The 18,021-nt window shown below is 42.6% G+C and overlaps 1 protein-coding gene across 8 annotated transcripts in view; it reads left to right on the top strand.

Moving 5' to 3' along the window:
* The window catches only part of LOC143804231 (calpain-13-like), a 193,043-nt gene that overhangs the window by 100,329 nt on the left and 74,693 nt on the right, over positions 1 to 18,021 (top strand). For 6 of the 8 annotated variants that reach the window (XM_077282120.1, XM_077282125.1, XM_077282124.1 and 3 more), the window contains exons 8-12: positions 2,269 to 2,354; positions 8,143 to 8,217; positions 9,641 to 9,801; positions 9,999 to 10,153; positions 15,786 to 15,978. In XM_077282120.1, coding sequence (XP_077138235.1) covers positions 2,269 to 2,354; positions 8,143 to 8,217; positions 9,641 to 9,801; positions 9,999 to 10,153; positions 15,786 to 15,978 — 670 coding nt within the window. The remainder of the gene's footprint in view (positions 1 to 2,268; positions 2,355 to 8,142; positions 8,218 to 9,640; positions 9,802 to 9,998; positions 10,154 to 15,785; positions 15,979 to 18,021) is intronic. The other 2 variants (XM_077282126.1, XM_077282127.1) reach the window with 1 other exon arrangement.

Raw genomic sequence — 18,021 nt, 5'->3', positions numbered from 1 at the left:
TATAATACTGCCCCTATATACAAGAATATAACTACTATAATACTGCTCCTATGTACAAGAATATAACTACTATAATACTGCTCCTATGTACAAGAATATAACTACTATAATACTGCCCCTATATACAAGAATATAACTACTATAATACTGCTTCTATGTACAATAATATAACTACTATAATACTGCTCCTATGTACAAGAATATAACTACTATAATACTGCTATTATGTACAAGAATATAACTACTATAATACTGCTCCTATGTACAAGAATATAACTACTATAATACTGCCCCTATGTACAAGAATATAACTACTATAATACTGCTCCTATGTACAAGAATATAACTACTATAATACTGCCCCCTATGTACAAGAATATAACTACTATAATACTGCTCCTATGTACAGGAATATAACTACTATAATACTGCTCCTATGTACACGAATATAACTACTATAATACTGCTCCTATGTACAAGAGTATAACTACTATAATACTGCCCCTATGTACAAGAATATAACTACTATAATACTGCTCCTATGTACAGGAATATAACTACTATAATACTGCTCCTATGTACACGAATATAACTACTATAATACTGCTCCTATGTACAAGAGTATAACTACTATAATACTGCCCCTATGTACAAGAATATAACTACTATAATACTGCTCCTATGTACAGGAATATAACTACTATAATACTGCTCCTATGTACACGAATATAACTACTATAATACTGCTCCTATGTACAAGAATATAACTACTATAATACTGCCCCTATGTACAAGAATATAACTACTATAATACTGCTCCTATGTACAAGAATATAACTACTATAATACTGCTCCTATGTACAAGAATATAACTACTATAATACTGCCCCTATGTACAAGAATATAACTACTATAATACTGCTCCTATGTACAAGAATATAACTACTATAATACTGCTCCTATGTACAAGAATATAACTACTATAATACTGCCCCTATGTACAAGAATATAACTACTATAATACTGCCTCCAATGTACAAGAATATAACTACTATAATACTGCCTCCTATGTACAAGAATATAACTACTATAATACTGCCTCCTATGTACAAGAATATAACTACTATAATACTGCCTCCTATGTACAAGAATATAACTACTATAATACTGCCTCCTATGTACAAGAATATAACTACTATAATACTGCTCCTATGTACAAGAATATAACTACTATAATACTGCCTCCTATGTACAAGAGTATAACTACTATAATACTGCTCCTATGTACAAGAATATAACTACTATAATACTGCCTCCTATGTACAAGAATATAACTACTATAATACTGCCCCTATGTACAAGAATATAACTACTATAATGCTGTTATTTATCGTATGTAGTGTTATTGGTGCAGTAGATTTGTATTAGCTCTTTTGTTTAGACAATGGAAAATTTACAGTTATGACAGCTGTGATGTTTCAGTCTTTGGGTTGTGTTTATTCATAGAATATACTGTACAATGTACATTACACTTTCCATCCTGCAATTACATAGCTGCTCTTAACTGTATAACAGGTATAACTGTTCTTGTGTATTTGTAGTAAATAGTGGTTATTTTTCCAGGTATCAGACGTTTATTACAATAATCACTTTTCTTGTTTGTAATTTTACAATAATTGAAGTCGTTAATGTTTCAGGAGAGCGCCTATGTATAAACTGCTGCTGTAAATAATATGGACACACTGCCACCTACTGGTGGTAAAACAATTTCTACATACAAGCAAAATATTTAGAATTGAGAGTTGTAAATATTTTTCTATCTGCTGGCTAACACGGTACCAAGATATGTATCTTTCCTATATAACAAGCAGACACCAACAAGCGTACAGCTATCACACTATGTGTTAACTATTACTGATTTGTATCACAGCAGTAGTTGCCCTTAGTCGTCGAACACTCGGGGTCCCTATAGGTCGCCATGCCTCATATTAGGAGATCAGGACTATACAGGACATTTCATGTGCAGTTATAGATCTTGCATTAGGTCCTCATATTACTTACACCTGTAGTGTCACATATGGCTGGTCTGGATCTATGTGTTTAGAATATATTTCTTCTCCTCTTGCCATATGATCACCACCCTATAACTCCAGTAGACTTTGCAGTTGAATAGGAGTCACTGTGTTGCCAGTCAGTATGTAATACCGCTCCCCTATTATGGAGAGAATTTATGGTTGAGACTGATATTAAATGTGTAATTTTCTCTAGATTGAATATAAAAACAGATTAGAAGATATTATTCGGATCTGGAATCCATGGGGACATAGCGAATGGAACGGACGCTGGAGCGATAAGTAAATGTTTATATCCTGCTGATTCTAAGAAAAAGGGGAATTGTTAAAGGGAAGTATGTGGGGCCATGCTCTAATGGAGATAATGTATCGGTCTGGATGTGTATCTATTAGAGCGTTGTCTACAGTTGTGGCCAAAAGATTTGGAGCTGACACATTCTGGTTTTCACATTTTGCCTCTTCAGTGTTTTTCGCTCTTTTATTTAAATGTTTCTTTGGCTACTGAGATACATAATCATAAACATTTCAGCAGTTTTTACACTTTTATTGACAAATACATGAACTTTCTGCAAAGTCTCAATATCCCCAGCGCTGCCCCTGATTCTCCAGACTTCGGCCTTTCTCCCCAGCAGCGGGATCCTGACTGATGGCCACCCGTTCTTCTCTCATCAGGGTTTGAGGTTTATCACAATTTTTAGGTTTTTCTGTGTCACTTCTTGAGCACTGACCGCAGTTTTTCAATGATACTGATATCTGGGGAGTTTCCTGATTATGGACCTGAAATTTCAACATTTTATTCACTGAGCCGCTTAGTCATCACTTTTGCCTTGTGACACGTTCTCCATCATGCTGGAATAAACATCATCACCACATTGTCCTGGATGATGGGGGAAGTTGCTGTTGGAGGATGGTTAGATCTTATTCTTTATCCATGGCCGTGTTCTTAAGTATAATTATGAGTGAGCCCTCCATGGATGTGAAGCCCCCACACATGGGTGGTCTCTTTACTACTGGCAGACACAGGACTCGGCGTCACCTTTTCTACTCAGGACAACCATTCTTCCAGATGTCCCAAACAGTCTGAAGGGGCTTGATCAGATATAATAACTGCAGGAAGTACAGGGTTCAGAACGCAAAGGACGGGGGTGAAGTGTGATAAACCTCTGATTGTCATCGATCAAGATTTGGCACGGTAGCGGATATTCAGCTCCCGGGGCGAAGGGCAGAAGTCTTGATAAATAAGGATCAACCCTTTAAATATTGAGTCTTTACATAAACCTCATGTATTTGTCAATAAAAGTGTAAACACTTATGAAATAATGATAATTGTACATCAGTAACTATAGAAATATCCAACTAGAAGATCAAAGAACAATTAAACAGCAAACTGTGAAAACGAAAAATTGCGTCATTCTCAAAACCTTGGGCCCGGACTGAACACTGAATACAATTGTATCTACCGCTTCTCATTCACTAACAACAAGCAAATAATTCTAGAGCATAGTCTGAACCAGGAACACGAGGCGTATAAGAAAATTGTACAGCACTGTGTATAAAAAGCTATGGAAAACATATCACATAGTGATGATACTATAAGCCATCACTTTATGATCTGCGGAGGTCAGACAACTGGGATCCCCATCAATTCTGAGAATTAGGCCACATGCAGAAGTTAATTTTTTTTTCTTAATGTGAAGAAAACCAGGTCAGTTTTTATCAGTGTTCTGGATCAGATTGTATCATTTTTGGTCCGTGTTTGTTTGTATCATTAATGTTCCATCATCTTTTGGGTATGTTGACACGGCTGGCTCCGTGTGCAGCGCTGCTTCTTGTTCATGTGCACTTGTCGGCTCCGTTGCTCCAGACTAGCGTACGCTGCAAGCTTTTATTGGTCCTTGTGTGCAGTCCCTACTTCGCATGGAGAGCACGTGATCCAAAAGTTTGTTTTTCTGTATGTACCTTTTTTTTTGGATGCAAAAAAATATACAAAGTGATGAAGCGTTCTCCAGCTTCTCTTGGGATGAAACCAGGGTGCCGTCCATGTGTTGTTGTTGTCCGAGGTTTTCATCGACCCGTAGACTTGAATGGGTGCGTTCATCCTTTGACTACAAAAACTGACATCTCTGTGTCTTTTTGCTTTTTTTTTGCAACACTTAGGCCGGCGTCACACTGGCGAGTTTTACGGACGTAAGAGCGCAGAAACTACGTCCGTAAAACTCGCATAACATACGGCACAATTATTCTCAATGGGGCTGCTCCTATCAGCCGTATATTACGGTTCAGTATTATACGGCTTTCTACGGCCGTACAAAATCGCAGCATGCCGCGTTTGTCAGCGTATTGCGCAAAAAAATCGCCAATGAAAGTCTATGGGGGCGAGAAAAATACGGATTACACACGGACCAGCAGTGTGACTTGCGAGAAATATGCAGCGGTGTTAGTGAAAAGCCGGTAATTCAATTGCCGGCTTTTCATTTCTCCTTCACAAACCCGACAGGATATGAGACATGGTTTACATACAGTAAACCATCTCATATCCCTTTTTTTTTGCATATTCCACACTACTAATGTTAGTAGTGTGTATGTGCAAAATTTCAGCGCTGTAGCTGCTAAAATAAAGGGTTAAATGGCGGAAAAAATTGGCGTGGGCTCCCGCGCAATTTTCTCCGCCAGAGTGGTAAAGCCAGTGACTGACGGCAGATATTAATAGCCAGGAGAGGGTCCATGGTTATTGGCCCCCCCGTGGCTAAAAACATCTGCCCCCAGCCACCCCAGAAAAGGCACATCTGGAAGATGCGCCTATTCTGGCACTTGGCCACTCTCTTCCCACTCCCTGTAGCGGTGGGATATGGGGTAATGAAGGGTTAATGCCACCTTGCTATTGTAAGGTGACATTAAGCCAGGTTAATAATGGAGAGGCGTCAATTATGACACCTATCCATTATTAATCCAATTGTCTGAAAGGGTTAAAAAACACACACACACATGATTTAAAAGTATTTTAATGAAATAAACACAGCGGTTGTTTTAATAATTTATTGCTCTCTCAATCCATTTCCAGGCCCTCGCTTGGCAAAATAATAAACGCACAAGATACATACCCTCAGCTGAACCGTCACGTCCCACGAAGTAATCCATCTGAAGGGGTTAAAATATTTTACAGGCAGGAGCCCTGCTAATGCAGCGGTGTGCTCGTGCTTGTAATTCCCCGGCGAATGAAGGAAATGTAGGTCATTGACCTACATTTCCTTCAGTCGCGGTGATGCGCCCCCTGGTGCATGTCCTCATATGACCTGGAGCGTGGGAAAAAGTTCCCAGGCTGCAGTTCATGAGAACATCCAGCAGGGGCGCATCACCGCGACTGAATGTAAGTACAGATCCAGCTTTCCTTTCAGCACCCGGGGATTACAGGCACGAGCGAGTGGTTTATCGCAGCTTGTGCCTGTAATATTAGTTAACCCCTTCAGATGGATTACCTCGTTGGACGTGATAGGACATCAGAAGGTATGTATCTTGTGCGTTTATTATTTTGCCAAGCGAGGGCCTGGAAATGGATTGAGAGAGCAATAAATTATTAAAACAACCGCTGTGTTTATTTCATTAAAATACTTTTAAATCATGTGTGTGTGTGTGTTTTTTAACCCTTTCAGACAATTGGATTAATAATGGATAGGTGACATAATTGATGCCTCTCCATTATTAATCTGGCTTAATGTCACCTTACAATAGCAAGGTGGCATTAACCCTTCATTACCCCATATCCCACCGCTACAGGGAGTGGGAAGAGAGTGGCCAAGTGCCAGAATAGGCGCATCTTCCAGATGTGCCTTTTCTGGGGTGGCTGGGGGCAGATGTTTTTAGCCACGGGGGGGGGCCAATAACTATGGACCCTCTCCTGGCTATTAATATCTGCCCTCAGTCACTGGCTTTACCACTCTGGCGGAGAAAATTGCGCGGGAGCCCACGCCAATTTTTTCCGCCATTTAACCCTTTATTTTAGCAGCTACAGCGCTGAAATTTTGCACATACACACTACTAACATTAGTAGTGTGGAATATGCAAAAAAAAGGGGATATGAGATGGTTTACTATATGTAATCATGTCTCATATCCTGTCGGGTTTGTGCAGGAGAAATGAAAAGCCGGCAATTGAATTACCGGCTTTTCACAGATATCGCGCTGAATGAAATCTAAATACAGAATATATATATATGTGTCTCAATGACATATATATATATATATATACTGTATATATGTTTTCCCGAACATTTGAGCACATAAATCCATTAGATGTCGGTTTTGCAAGCCTGCGCGAAAATCTCGCAGTACGGATGCCATACGGATTACATACGGAGGATGCCATGCGCACAATACGCTGACACACCCTGCCTACGGATCACTATTTTGGGAACATTTCTCCGTATTACGGCCGTAAAATACGGACCGTATTGTCTTACGCCGAGTGTGACGCCGGCCTTAGTCTGTAAAAACCATACGTGTGACTACAACCCCATAGAATATAATGGGTATTGATAGAACACATCCATGAAACATGAGTCCTTCAGATTGTGGCTCCCCAGACGTCGGACCCTCAATGATCTAGTGATGGCAAATCCTAGTGACCAAAGGTTCCTTTACTACCCTACATCGCTGGAGATGATGGAGTTAAAAAAATGGCTAAATAGTAGAGGAACCGGTCCTGTGGCCACGTCACCAATATATGGCCATTGGACGGGAGCCTTGAGAACCACCGCTTTCCTCCTGTCATCCACTGCTTTATTGATTAGCCGGCCTGGCGTGACATCACATGTGCATCACGTCACGATGATGACATCACGCCAGACTGAAGATGTCATCGGGTATGAGGAAAGTCACAAGGCTCCTATCTGAAGACCACAGATTACTGACGTGGCCGCGGGACCCGGTCCTGTGAATTGATCAGCTCTGCTACATCTGTACATAGATATCCAAAAAAAGATGATCATAAGGCAATTTTCATATCAAATAAAGAATTTTATTGAAATACTACAAATTTTAAAAAACATATTGCCAGATTTGGGGAGTAAAACAGCATCCCCCACTGTTTACCAATGTTGACGTGCGGCAACAAGCAAAAAACGGATATATTCCACATCCAACAATCCTGGCTGGACACCCAAATAGTTCTATCAGTTGTTCAATATATGGGTAATGATATATAATAGAAAATCACAACAGTGTGGACCCATATACTTAGGTGTACCACACCACTAACAGCCTAACACACCGCCATGACATGAAAATATACCGCACCAGAGATTGTAATACAGGCGGTCAATGGACCGGTATAATTACCTTAAGAAGGCTGGGATGTGGATTACCCGCTATTGCCTGGGCCCGCACGTCCGCCCCGACGCGCGTTTCGGACTCCTTTCTCAAGGGACATCTGTACATGCATGCAACTTACCCCAGTACAATGTGCAGAAAAGTAAATGCTGAACAAAAATTCAATAGTAGGAAAATCGCAAGGTCAAGAGGATAAAAAAAAGATATATCTTCCATTTTTTCATATAAGTTATCATTTTCGTCTTCTGCTGGCTATACAATATGGGCAACAATCCAAATTTAGAGACATAAAATTGTCATCTCACGCTGATCACAAGAAGAAAATACTGATGACGGAAAAGATCATTTCTGCCACTAGATGGCGATTTAGAGTTTTGAATTTGCATGACACTGACATTTTGACATTACAGCACACCCTTAGGTCAAGATTGGTACTGCACAAATTAACTTTTTATATCAAAATTTCTTGAAGAGTTTCTTGACAAATATTTCGCTCACAACCAGCTCTAAGTCTCTTTAGGAGCATAAATATAATTACATATTATTTTTATTTTTTTTTTTGCATTTGCAATTCCACAGCTGACCTCTTGGTGTGCTAAAGTGCAGAGCATCAGTGATGGAATCAGCAAATAAAGAGCTCATGCGCCACCTAGTGGTCACAGCTGGTGAAACACAAAAGCGATAAAGAGCTTCAAAGCAAAATGACCTTGTTTCCTTCTGTAACTTAAAATATTTCTCTTCTCCAGAGCACCTCAATGGGATAGAGTCTGCCACGAGATAAAGAAAAAGCTGAACACTGATAAGAATGACGGAGAATTTTGGTATATTTATTTAAATTATTTAAAGCTCTGACATGTAAGCAAAATCAGAATTAAAGGGAATTTATAATATTTACTGACCCTTTCATACTACTATTTTATATCAAATGTTACAAAAAAGTAGCGCTTTTTGTTTTTCTGGGTATTTTTTTTTTGTTTAATTTTCCCAAAAACAAATATAATTGAAAGTGTTTGTAAAAAACAAGTTATCGCCCCCATATGCACTCACAAATTTAATATTTGGTTGTGTCTGTTTTAGATCCTACATCTTACAGTTCAAGACAAAAGATGTTTGGACTATTAATTAAAGGGGTTTTCTGGATTTTATAAGTTTCTTTCATATAGAGTCTCCAAAAGAAAGTTAATCCCAGGTGCTGCTGTAACTTGCAGTGATCACCTGTAGTGTGAATGAATACTTGTCAGCAAAATGTTCTGTTTCCCTACAGCGCCTCCACAGGTGAAATGAAGAATTACAGTTTCGGACTTTTCTCAGTGCCAAAATGCATAGAACCTGCCAACATTCATATGCCAAATGAAGGCACAGTTAACACCCTCCCCTAAAAATGTCTATATGTAGATTAATTATGTCCCACCTCGGCGCAAACCAAATAAACACTGGACAGTGGAAAGGAAGGAGCTGATCCAAACTAAATCCATTAGATGGAAACTTTATCACATGCTCCAAGGACAAGGAAATCTGGAAATAAATCATCAAAGTAATAGGAATTTTCTGTATGTTTCTGAAACCAAAAATTAAAATTGTGTAGATAGCACAGGGTTCATTTCCCTCTGGTTACTTCCATTTCTACTTGGCTCATGTTTCTTTACTAAGGCATGGGGCTTAAAAAAGTTATTATTTACCTTTTTATTTTAAAAATGGGCCCTTAATAGTAAGTAAAAATAAAATAAATAAATACATAAATATACACGTTTTTTTTCATCCGGGACCTCATGGATCTTCCATGCTGATACTCATGTCCCCACCAGGGAAAAGGGCATCGTGTGGCCAATATACCCATTCAGTAGTCATGTGATGTGCTGTCCAAGATGGAAGCGAGAGCCAGGTGACTGTTTTCTTTTGCTCAGAGAGCAGGAGACTGGTGAAGCCAATCAATAACTGCTGATTGTCTGCAGTGGTCACACGGGTTTCTCTTGTCTTTATAAATGGTATTTTCAGAAAGAACTAAGCAGAGGTATTTGTCTTTCCCTGATTCTCCGAATCATGGCATTAGCTCCACTGGCTTTATGGCAGCAATTTGGGATATTTGGAGTCTGTAATTCTCAGGGATGGTGGAGTCACAGGTGTGACCCACCTAACTTATTAGTAGGACGTTAAATTATACAACTCCTTTAATTATATCCTTCTGTTCTAGATGTAACACGAATCTTCTGTTTGACCTTTGTTAATTGTTATTCTTGTCCATAGGATGTCCTGCGAAGATTTCATGCAAAACTATGTCAAGGTTTACATCTGTAACCACACACCTACTTATTTGGATTTCGGAGGCCCCCAGTATGTCTGGAAGACCACCAGCTACTACAACCAGTGGGTGAGGGGCAGCACTGCTGGTGGATGTGGCTCTACAGGTTTGTCGCACATTATCTGACTCGGATTTTACAAGAATGGCTCCGGCCAAAACCATAAATGCCTCTCTGCCATTATGTTGAGCACTGTGATCCTAATAGAACCAACAATGTAAACAAAATTTAATGTATATTTTTATATTAGCCAATAAATTGCTTTTCTAGACAATTTTTATGTGACCGATCTCTTTTTTATTCAGAGGATATGTGGAAAAATCCCCAGTTTATAATCATTATTCCCGAGTCACAAGGACCAAGGTTGGGAAAAAACGTGACTGTGGCTGTTATGCAGAGTCTCAGCAATGAAAGGAAATATAATACTTCATGGTTACCTATTGGATTCGCCTTCTGTAAGGTATGAATAAAACTCCAAAAAGTGTGGTAAAATTAAAGAAAAAAACACTTTAGACAATTTCACAGTTACTCTTAATACCAAAGCAAAAATTGTTCTTATGCTTTATTTACTTCAATACATCTACCAATAAGTACAAGAATATAATTGCTGTAATACTGCCCCTATGTACAAGAATATAACTACTATAATACTGCTCCTATGTACAAGAATATAACTACTATAATACTGCTCCCATGTACAAGAATATAACTACTATAATACTGCTCCTATGTACAAGAATATAACTACTATAATACTGCTCCTATGTACAAGAATATAACTACTATAATACTGCTCCCATGTACAAGAATATAGCTACTATAATACTGCCCCTATGTGCAAGAATATAACTACTATAATACTGCCCCTATGTACAAGAATATAACTACTATAATACTGCCCCCTATGTACAAGAATATAACTGCTATAATACTGCCCCTGTGTACAAGAATATAACTACTATAATACTGCCCCTATGTACAAGAATATAACTACTATAATACTGCTCCTATGTATAAGAATATAACTACCATAATACTGCTCCTATGTACAAGAATATAACTACTATAATACTGCTCCTATGTACAAGAATATAACTACTATAATACTGCCCCCTATGTACAAGAATATACCTACTATAATACTGCTCCTATGTACAAGAATATGACTACTATAATACTGCTCCTATGTACAAGAATATAACTACTATAATACTGCCCCCTATGTACAAGAATATACCTACTATAATACTGCTCCTATGTACAAGAATATGACTACTATAATACTGCTCCTATGTACAAGAATATAACTACTATAATACTGCTCCTATGTACAAGAATATAACTACTATAATACTGCCCCCTATGTACAAGAATATACCTACTATAATACTGCTCCTATGTACAAGAATATACCTACTATAATACTGCCCCTATGTACAAGACTATAACTACTATAATACTGCCCCTATGTACAAGAATATAACTACTATAATACTGCTCCTATGTACAGGAATATAACTACTATAATACTGCTCCTATGTGCAAGAATATAACTACTATAATACTGCTCCTATGTACAAGAATGTAACTATTATAATACTGCCCCCTATGTACAAGAATATAACTACTATAATACTGCTCCTATGTACAAGAATATAATTGCTATAATACTGTCCCTTAAGTGCAAGAATATAACTACTACAATACTACTCTTAGGTACAAAAATATAACTACTATAATACTGCCCCTATGTACAAGAATATAACTACTATAATACTGCCCCTATGTACAAGAATATAACTACTATAATACTGCTCCTATGTACAAGAATATAACTACTATAATACCGCTTCTATGTACAAGAATATAACTACTATAATACTGCCCCTATGTACAAGAATATAACTACTATGATACTGCTCCTATGTACAAGAATATAACTACTATAATACTGCCCCTATGTACAAGAATATAACTACTATAATACTGTCCCTGTGAACAAGAATATAACTACTATAATACTGCTCCTATGTACAAGAATATAACTACTATAATACTGCCCCTATGTACAAGAATATAACTACTATAATACTGCCCCTATGTACAAGAATATAACTACTATAATACTGCCTCTATGTACAAGAATATAACTACTATAATACTGCCCCTATGTACAAGAATATAACTACTATAATACTGCCCCTATGTACAAGAATGGAACTACTATAATACTGCCCCTATGTACAAGAATGTAACTACTATAATACTGCTCCTATGTACAAGAATATAACTACTATAATACTGCCCCTATGTACAAGAATATAACTACTATAATACTGCCTCCTAGCTGTGAGGTTGTGTGTTGGTAGCTCTCCTGATGTCTGGAGCAAGCCCAGGGAGGGGCCACCCTGGGCGGGGAAGCTCCCCAGGCAAGGCCCAGGCTTCTCGGCCTACACTGGGACAAGGCTCCCAGACTTCTCTGAATGGGAATGCTAATCCCAAAGCCACTGTGAGACCAGTGAATGCAGCGAGCCAAAGCTGCAGCAGTTCTGTGAAGGAAGAAAAACTTGCAAGTAAAGTTTTGGGAGGAAAATCTCCTCCAAGCCCAGCAAAGAAGCAAGAAGGGAAAGTGTTGGTGAGTGATGTTACACAGCACAGTATGAAGTCCTGTAACTCCCCAGTCAGTAAGCAGCCCCTGCCTGGAGCACAGGTGAGATCGGCCTCAGGTGTGCAGATCACCTCTCCTGCTTCCAGGCAGAGACTGACTTCTCTGGAAAGACAGACTATCCAGGAGAACTTGCAGCAACATGGCAGTGTGGCGCTGTCAGGACGCACCCGGTCACAATCAGGTGGCAGCGATAAACTTGCTGCGGAGCCTGCATCCAGCCGAGGAGCCACAAAGCCATCTGTGGTGGAATCGCACAAGTCTGTGTTCAAAACCCCTGCACCAGTGGTGAAGACTAAACCTGTGCAGCCGGCACGTGCACCCGAGCTGCAGCTAGCGGACGAGATACCGGGACTGGTCAGAAAACTGGGTGAGTTACAGCAGCAAAAAAAAGCGCTGCAAATGGAGGTAGACTTTATCTATAACCTAAAAGTCACTAATCCTGCCGGTAATGATGCCTATGACCTGAGACTGAACACACTGGGGGTGCAGCTGGCAAGTGTGGTGCAGGACATTGAATCTGTGCTGGAGGGCATGGGGCCCCTGGCGGAGACCTACAGGAACCGGGAGCGGTTCGCCTCCTATAAGCAGGACTGTGCTGTAGAGACTGGGACCCCCGAGCAGCGGACACGGCCAGTGTTACAGGCTGCCCGCTTCTGCTTCCAGGAAGGAAAAAAACTGCAGCAGCAAGCAGCTGAGTGTGAACAGGAGCATGCACTTCAGACTCCAGCAGAGGCACCACAGGTCCCAGAATGCCCCACGCAGGAGCAGGACTGTATTTGTGAGACTGTTTGAGGCAGCTGAGTGTGAACAGGAGCATGCACTTCAGACTCCAGCAGAGGCACCACAGGTCCCAGAATGCCCCATGCAGGAGCAGGACATTATATGTGAGACTGTTTGTGCTGATGATGCCGAGGCTGAGGCTGAGGCACAGACTGGGGCTGGTGATGTTGTGCCCAGGGGGTCGGGGGTTGGAGGGGTTTCACATTCCGTCATGGACGTGGCACTGTCTGATGATAATGATGCTGCTGCTGATAATGTGCATGATATGTGTGACTATCCCCCTTTACCATCTAGTCCACAAGGTGTGGCAACCCCCCCTGCTGCAGGCCCTCTCCCGGTTAGTCGGCCCAGTGTGACCCGGCAGGTGCCCCCCAGGAATGCCTGGACCCGCGGCGCCCCATCCTTCACCTCCAGCGCCAGGTATACCGGGCAGACATTTAAGCGCATTAATGTGGTGCGGTTTAAATACATAGGTGCCAAGGAGGATCTGCCACAGCGCAGGCATGTGGTGAGAGAGCTGCTATGCGGCCAGATGGGGTTTGTGGCAAACGAGATACTGGCGGTGTCTAACCTTCAGGACAGGCAGAGCTACGAGGTCAGTTTCAAGCTGCAGTGTGACCTGGACAGGTTCTGGGCCAATTAACCCAGGTTCAGAGACGCTGAAGGCTGGAATAAATTTATATTGGTTCCTATCTCCAGGCCGGACACTGTCACGGTAAATATCACCTTCTGGAATGAGGCCGTTCCCCCACAGGACATCGAGGTGTGGCTCCGGAGACACTGTGACCTCGCCTCTGGACTCTCCAAGGTCAGAGATGAGGATGGTATCTGGACAATGGGGTGGAAAGCTGTGGTGAAACTGCGGCAATTTAAAGGGAACCTATCACCCCGTTTTTTTCGGTATGAGATAAAAATACTGTTAAATATGGCCTGAGCTGAGCATTACAATAGTGTAGTTTGTGGACCCCGATTCCCCACCTATGCTGCCGAAATACGTTACCAAAGTAGTCATTTTCGCCTGTCAATCAGGCTGGTCAGGTCGGATGGGCGTGGCTTCTTCCCCCAGATATTGCGTAGTTTTCCGTTGGTGGCGTAGTGGTGTGCGCATGTCCAACGTCCCCAATCCTGCACGGGGGGGTGAAAATAGCAGCGATGTCCGTTATTCCATTGGTGGTCGGTGGGCGCGGCCATCTTCCTTTGGCCGCGCGTGCGCAGAAGCGGCGCTCTGCTGGCCGCGGCTTCAGGAAAATGGCCGCCGCGATCTCCATCTGCGCACGCGTGGCATCCCGCGGCCATTTTCCTGAAGCCGCGGCCAGCAGAGCGCCGCTTCTGCGCACGCGCGGCCAAAGGAAGATGGCCGCGCCCACCGACCACCAATGGAATAACGGACATCGCTGCTATTTTCACCCCCCCGTGCAGGATTGGGGACCTTGGACATGCGCACACCACTACGCCACCAACGGAAAACTACGCAATATCTGGGGGAAGAAGCCACGCCCATCCGACCTGACCAGCCTGATTGACAGGCGAAAATGACTACTTTGGTAACGTATTTCGGCAGCATAGGTGGGGAATCGGGGTCCACAAACTACACTATTGTAATGCACAGCTCAGGCCCTATTTAACAGTATTTTTATCTCATACCGAAAAAAACGGGGTGATAGGTTCCCTTTAATAACATTACTGCCCACTTACCCAACTCCTTCTTCATTGGGAGGGAGAAGGGAAGATGTTATTACCCCGGGCAGCCCAGAAAGTGTTTCAAATGTGGTGGGAAAGGTCACCTGGCTAACGCCTGTACTGTGGTGAAGTGCAGCCTGTGTGGGGATATCGGCCACGTCGCTGCGGATTGCCGGGATGTTAGATGTAACCTCTGCGGTAAGATGGGCCACCCTCACAGGGACTGTCCAGACGCCTGGCATAATATCTGCAGAGTCTTCCCTGATGAGGCTGTACTGGCAGGGGCAGAGGCTCAGGAGGATGAGGATGTGGTGGCAGGGGCACATGAGGGGGAGGATTTAATGTCAGGAGAGATGGTGACCAACCCAGATGCACAACAGGAGTCCACTCATGTAACACCAGAGAAGCAGGGTATAGAGGGGAACATGGAGGTCGCTCCTCAGGTCCAGCAGCCTCAGGTAGCCCTTCCTTCAGCATCACTGTCTGAATCTGATGACTGGAGCGTTAATCACAATAAAAGGAAGAAAAAGAGCACGTCCTCCCGTAAACCTGAGGCAGAATATGACACCGGTCAGAGCGCTACTAGGAAACTTCAGAATTCTGCAGGAGTGATGGTTGTGTCCAACAAGTATGGAGTTTTATCTGAGTCTAATGATGATTATGAGACAGAGTTGATGAAAGTTGATGCAGAGTGTGACAGGGACATAGAGGACCACCCTCCGTCAAAGCGGAAGCCTTTATCTGTGGACCCTCAGGTAGAGTCTGTCATGGACACCAGTGGTGGACAGAACATCCCTGACTCATGATGATGGCAGTTACTGTGCTCCTTCTCTATTGTGTTGTGATGGCGGGGTTCTCATTAACACTAGCATCAAGTAATGTCAATAGTATTAAGGCAAGGAGGACGAGACATGTGGTGTATGAACATCTCACACATCTGGACACCGATGTCATTTTCCTGCAGGAGACACAACTGACATCTCTGGGGCTTATGAGAGAGGCTGAGAGGGAATGGCGGTGCGGTCCTTCTTTCTGGTCACTGGCTGTGGAGCCTTACGCCGGAGTCGCTGTCCTGTTTAACACCAATGATGTGACTGTGCATAGGATGACGGAGGTGGTCATGGGAAGATGTTTGGTCCTGGAAGTCACTATTCATGGTAGGCGACTCCGGCTTATTAACATCTATGGGCCACAGACAGTGACTGACAGGATTCAGCTTTTTAATAACGTTAAGCCTTACCTCTTCACTTCTCTTCCGGTGGTGATGGCAGGGGACTTTAACGCCATACTGACGTCAGGTGACAGTTCCTCGGGCAGGACAGTGACCAGGGATGGTAAGGTCCTAAATAGCATTATAATGCAGGCTGGACTGACTGACGTTTTCGCACAGGGAGGTCGACAGCCAAAATTCACGTATTCATGTTCGAACAGGAGCAGTAGGATAGATTTTGCTTTTGTGAGTCCTACTGAGGCTGTCGGCACCCTGAGTGAGAAGGTCGTCCCTTACTCTGATCACCTCGCCTTGTGCTTCTGTCTGGGGACCTCTAACCGTCCGGACATCGGTAGAGGGTTGTGGAAGCTCAATTCCAGTCTCCTGGATGATGCTTATGTTCAGAGTCGTGTCTACTCCCTTATCCAGCTTCATCTGGATAGGGTTGATTTCTATGACAACATGACCGACTGGTGGGAAGACGTCAAGGAGGATATCAGATCCCTCTTAAAGAGACTTTCAGTTAATAAAGGGAGGAATAAGTACAGCCAGTACCTAAAGCTGCGTAAAGAATTGGAGTCACTATATTCAGCGGGCGGGGATGACAAAGTGAAGATCGACCGACTGAAATCTGAGATAAGGCAGTATCAGTATAGTAGGTATACCTCCCTGTTTCTTGAACGGGATTATGGGTCCTTAGGGGCCCCTGATCCCTCTGAGAATTGCAGGGAGAGGGTAGTCAAAAAAATGGTCACGGGTCTCACTGACTTCCAGGGTGTATTGCAGGATTCACGGGAGGGTATCCTGGAGGTGGTGGGATCTTACTATGCTGACTTGTTTCAGAGGAAAGTTTTGGATAAAGATAAGATGGCTCCATTCTTGGAGGCAACTCCTGCGCCTGATACTAATGATCTGGACTTTTCTCCTTTGACAGCAGAGTTAACGGTGGAGGAAGTTAAGGAGGCTATTGATAAATTACATCTGAAGAAGGCACCAGGTCCAGATGGCATAACAGCAGAATTTTATAGGAAATTCAGAGACCTCCTGGCCCCAATCCTCGTGGATGTGTATAGAAGTTGTCTAGAAAATCACCTGATGCCTCCATCCATGAGAGTGTCCTCGTTGATTCTGCTGTCTAAGGGTAAAGAGCCGAGCGACATCAAGAACTGGAGGCCGATTGCTCTCTTGAATGTGGACAGGAAGATTCTAGCAAAGATCCTTTTTTCTAGATTAGTCTGTTTGTCCCCAGCACTGTTGACAGGCTCTCAGTTTGGCACAGTAAAAGGGCGGAACATCTCTGGAGCAGTCATCTCGATACGGGAGATGTTTGAGAGATGTAAAGCTCTGCGGTGTGGGAAATATATTGTTAGTCTGGACCAGGCTAAAGCCTTTGACAGGGTTGATCATAACTATCTGTGGGCCGCTTTGTCAAAGTACGGTATTCCGGGACAATTTGTGGATTGGCTGAAGACATTGTACAGAGAGGCGGTGAGCTTTCCTCTGATTAATGGTTGGCAGGGTGACACTTTTGGAGTTGAGGCAGGGGTGAGACAGGGTTGCCCACTGAGTCCTCTCCTGTATGTTTTTGCCCTAGACCCGTTTCTGAGGTCACTGCAGGAGTGCGATTTTCAGGGGGTGACGGTCCCCCATTGCCTGCCTCTGAATGTTGTTGCCTATGCGGATGATGTGACGTTGGTGATCTCTAATCCTCGAGAGGTGCAGATGTTATCTGCGTCTATCAGAAGCTACTCAGAGGCCTCCGGGTCTCTGGTCAACCTTGAGAAGAGTCAAGCTCTGTGGACATTAGATACTGATCCCACCTTTGATCTGCGGCAGTTTGCCAAAGCCTCCACCCATATTAAGATCCTAGGGGTTAAATTTGGGAGGGATGATAATGCCACCCTAAATTGGGAGGAGAAATTGGAAACCGGAAATGCAAAGGTTCAGCGATGGAAGAACTGGAGGCTGACCTACAGAGAAAGGGTCGCAA

This window comes from Ranitomeya variabilis, chromosome 2, assembly GCF_051348905.1.
Source record: "Ranitomeya variabilis isolate aRanVar5 chromosome 2, aRanVar5.hap1, whole genome shotgun sequence".
In the NCBI taxonomy this organism is placed as follows: Eukaryota; Metazoa; Chordata; class Amphibia; order Anura; family Dendrobatidae; genus Ranitomeya; species Ranitomeya variabilis.
Note: the sequence above shows the minus strand (reverse complement) of the source record. Positions and strands in the feature narration are given on the sequence as shown.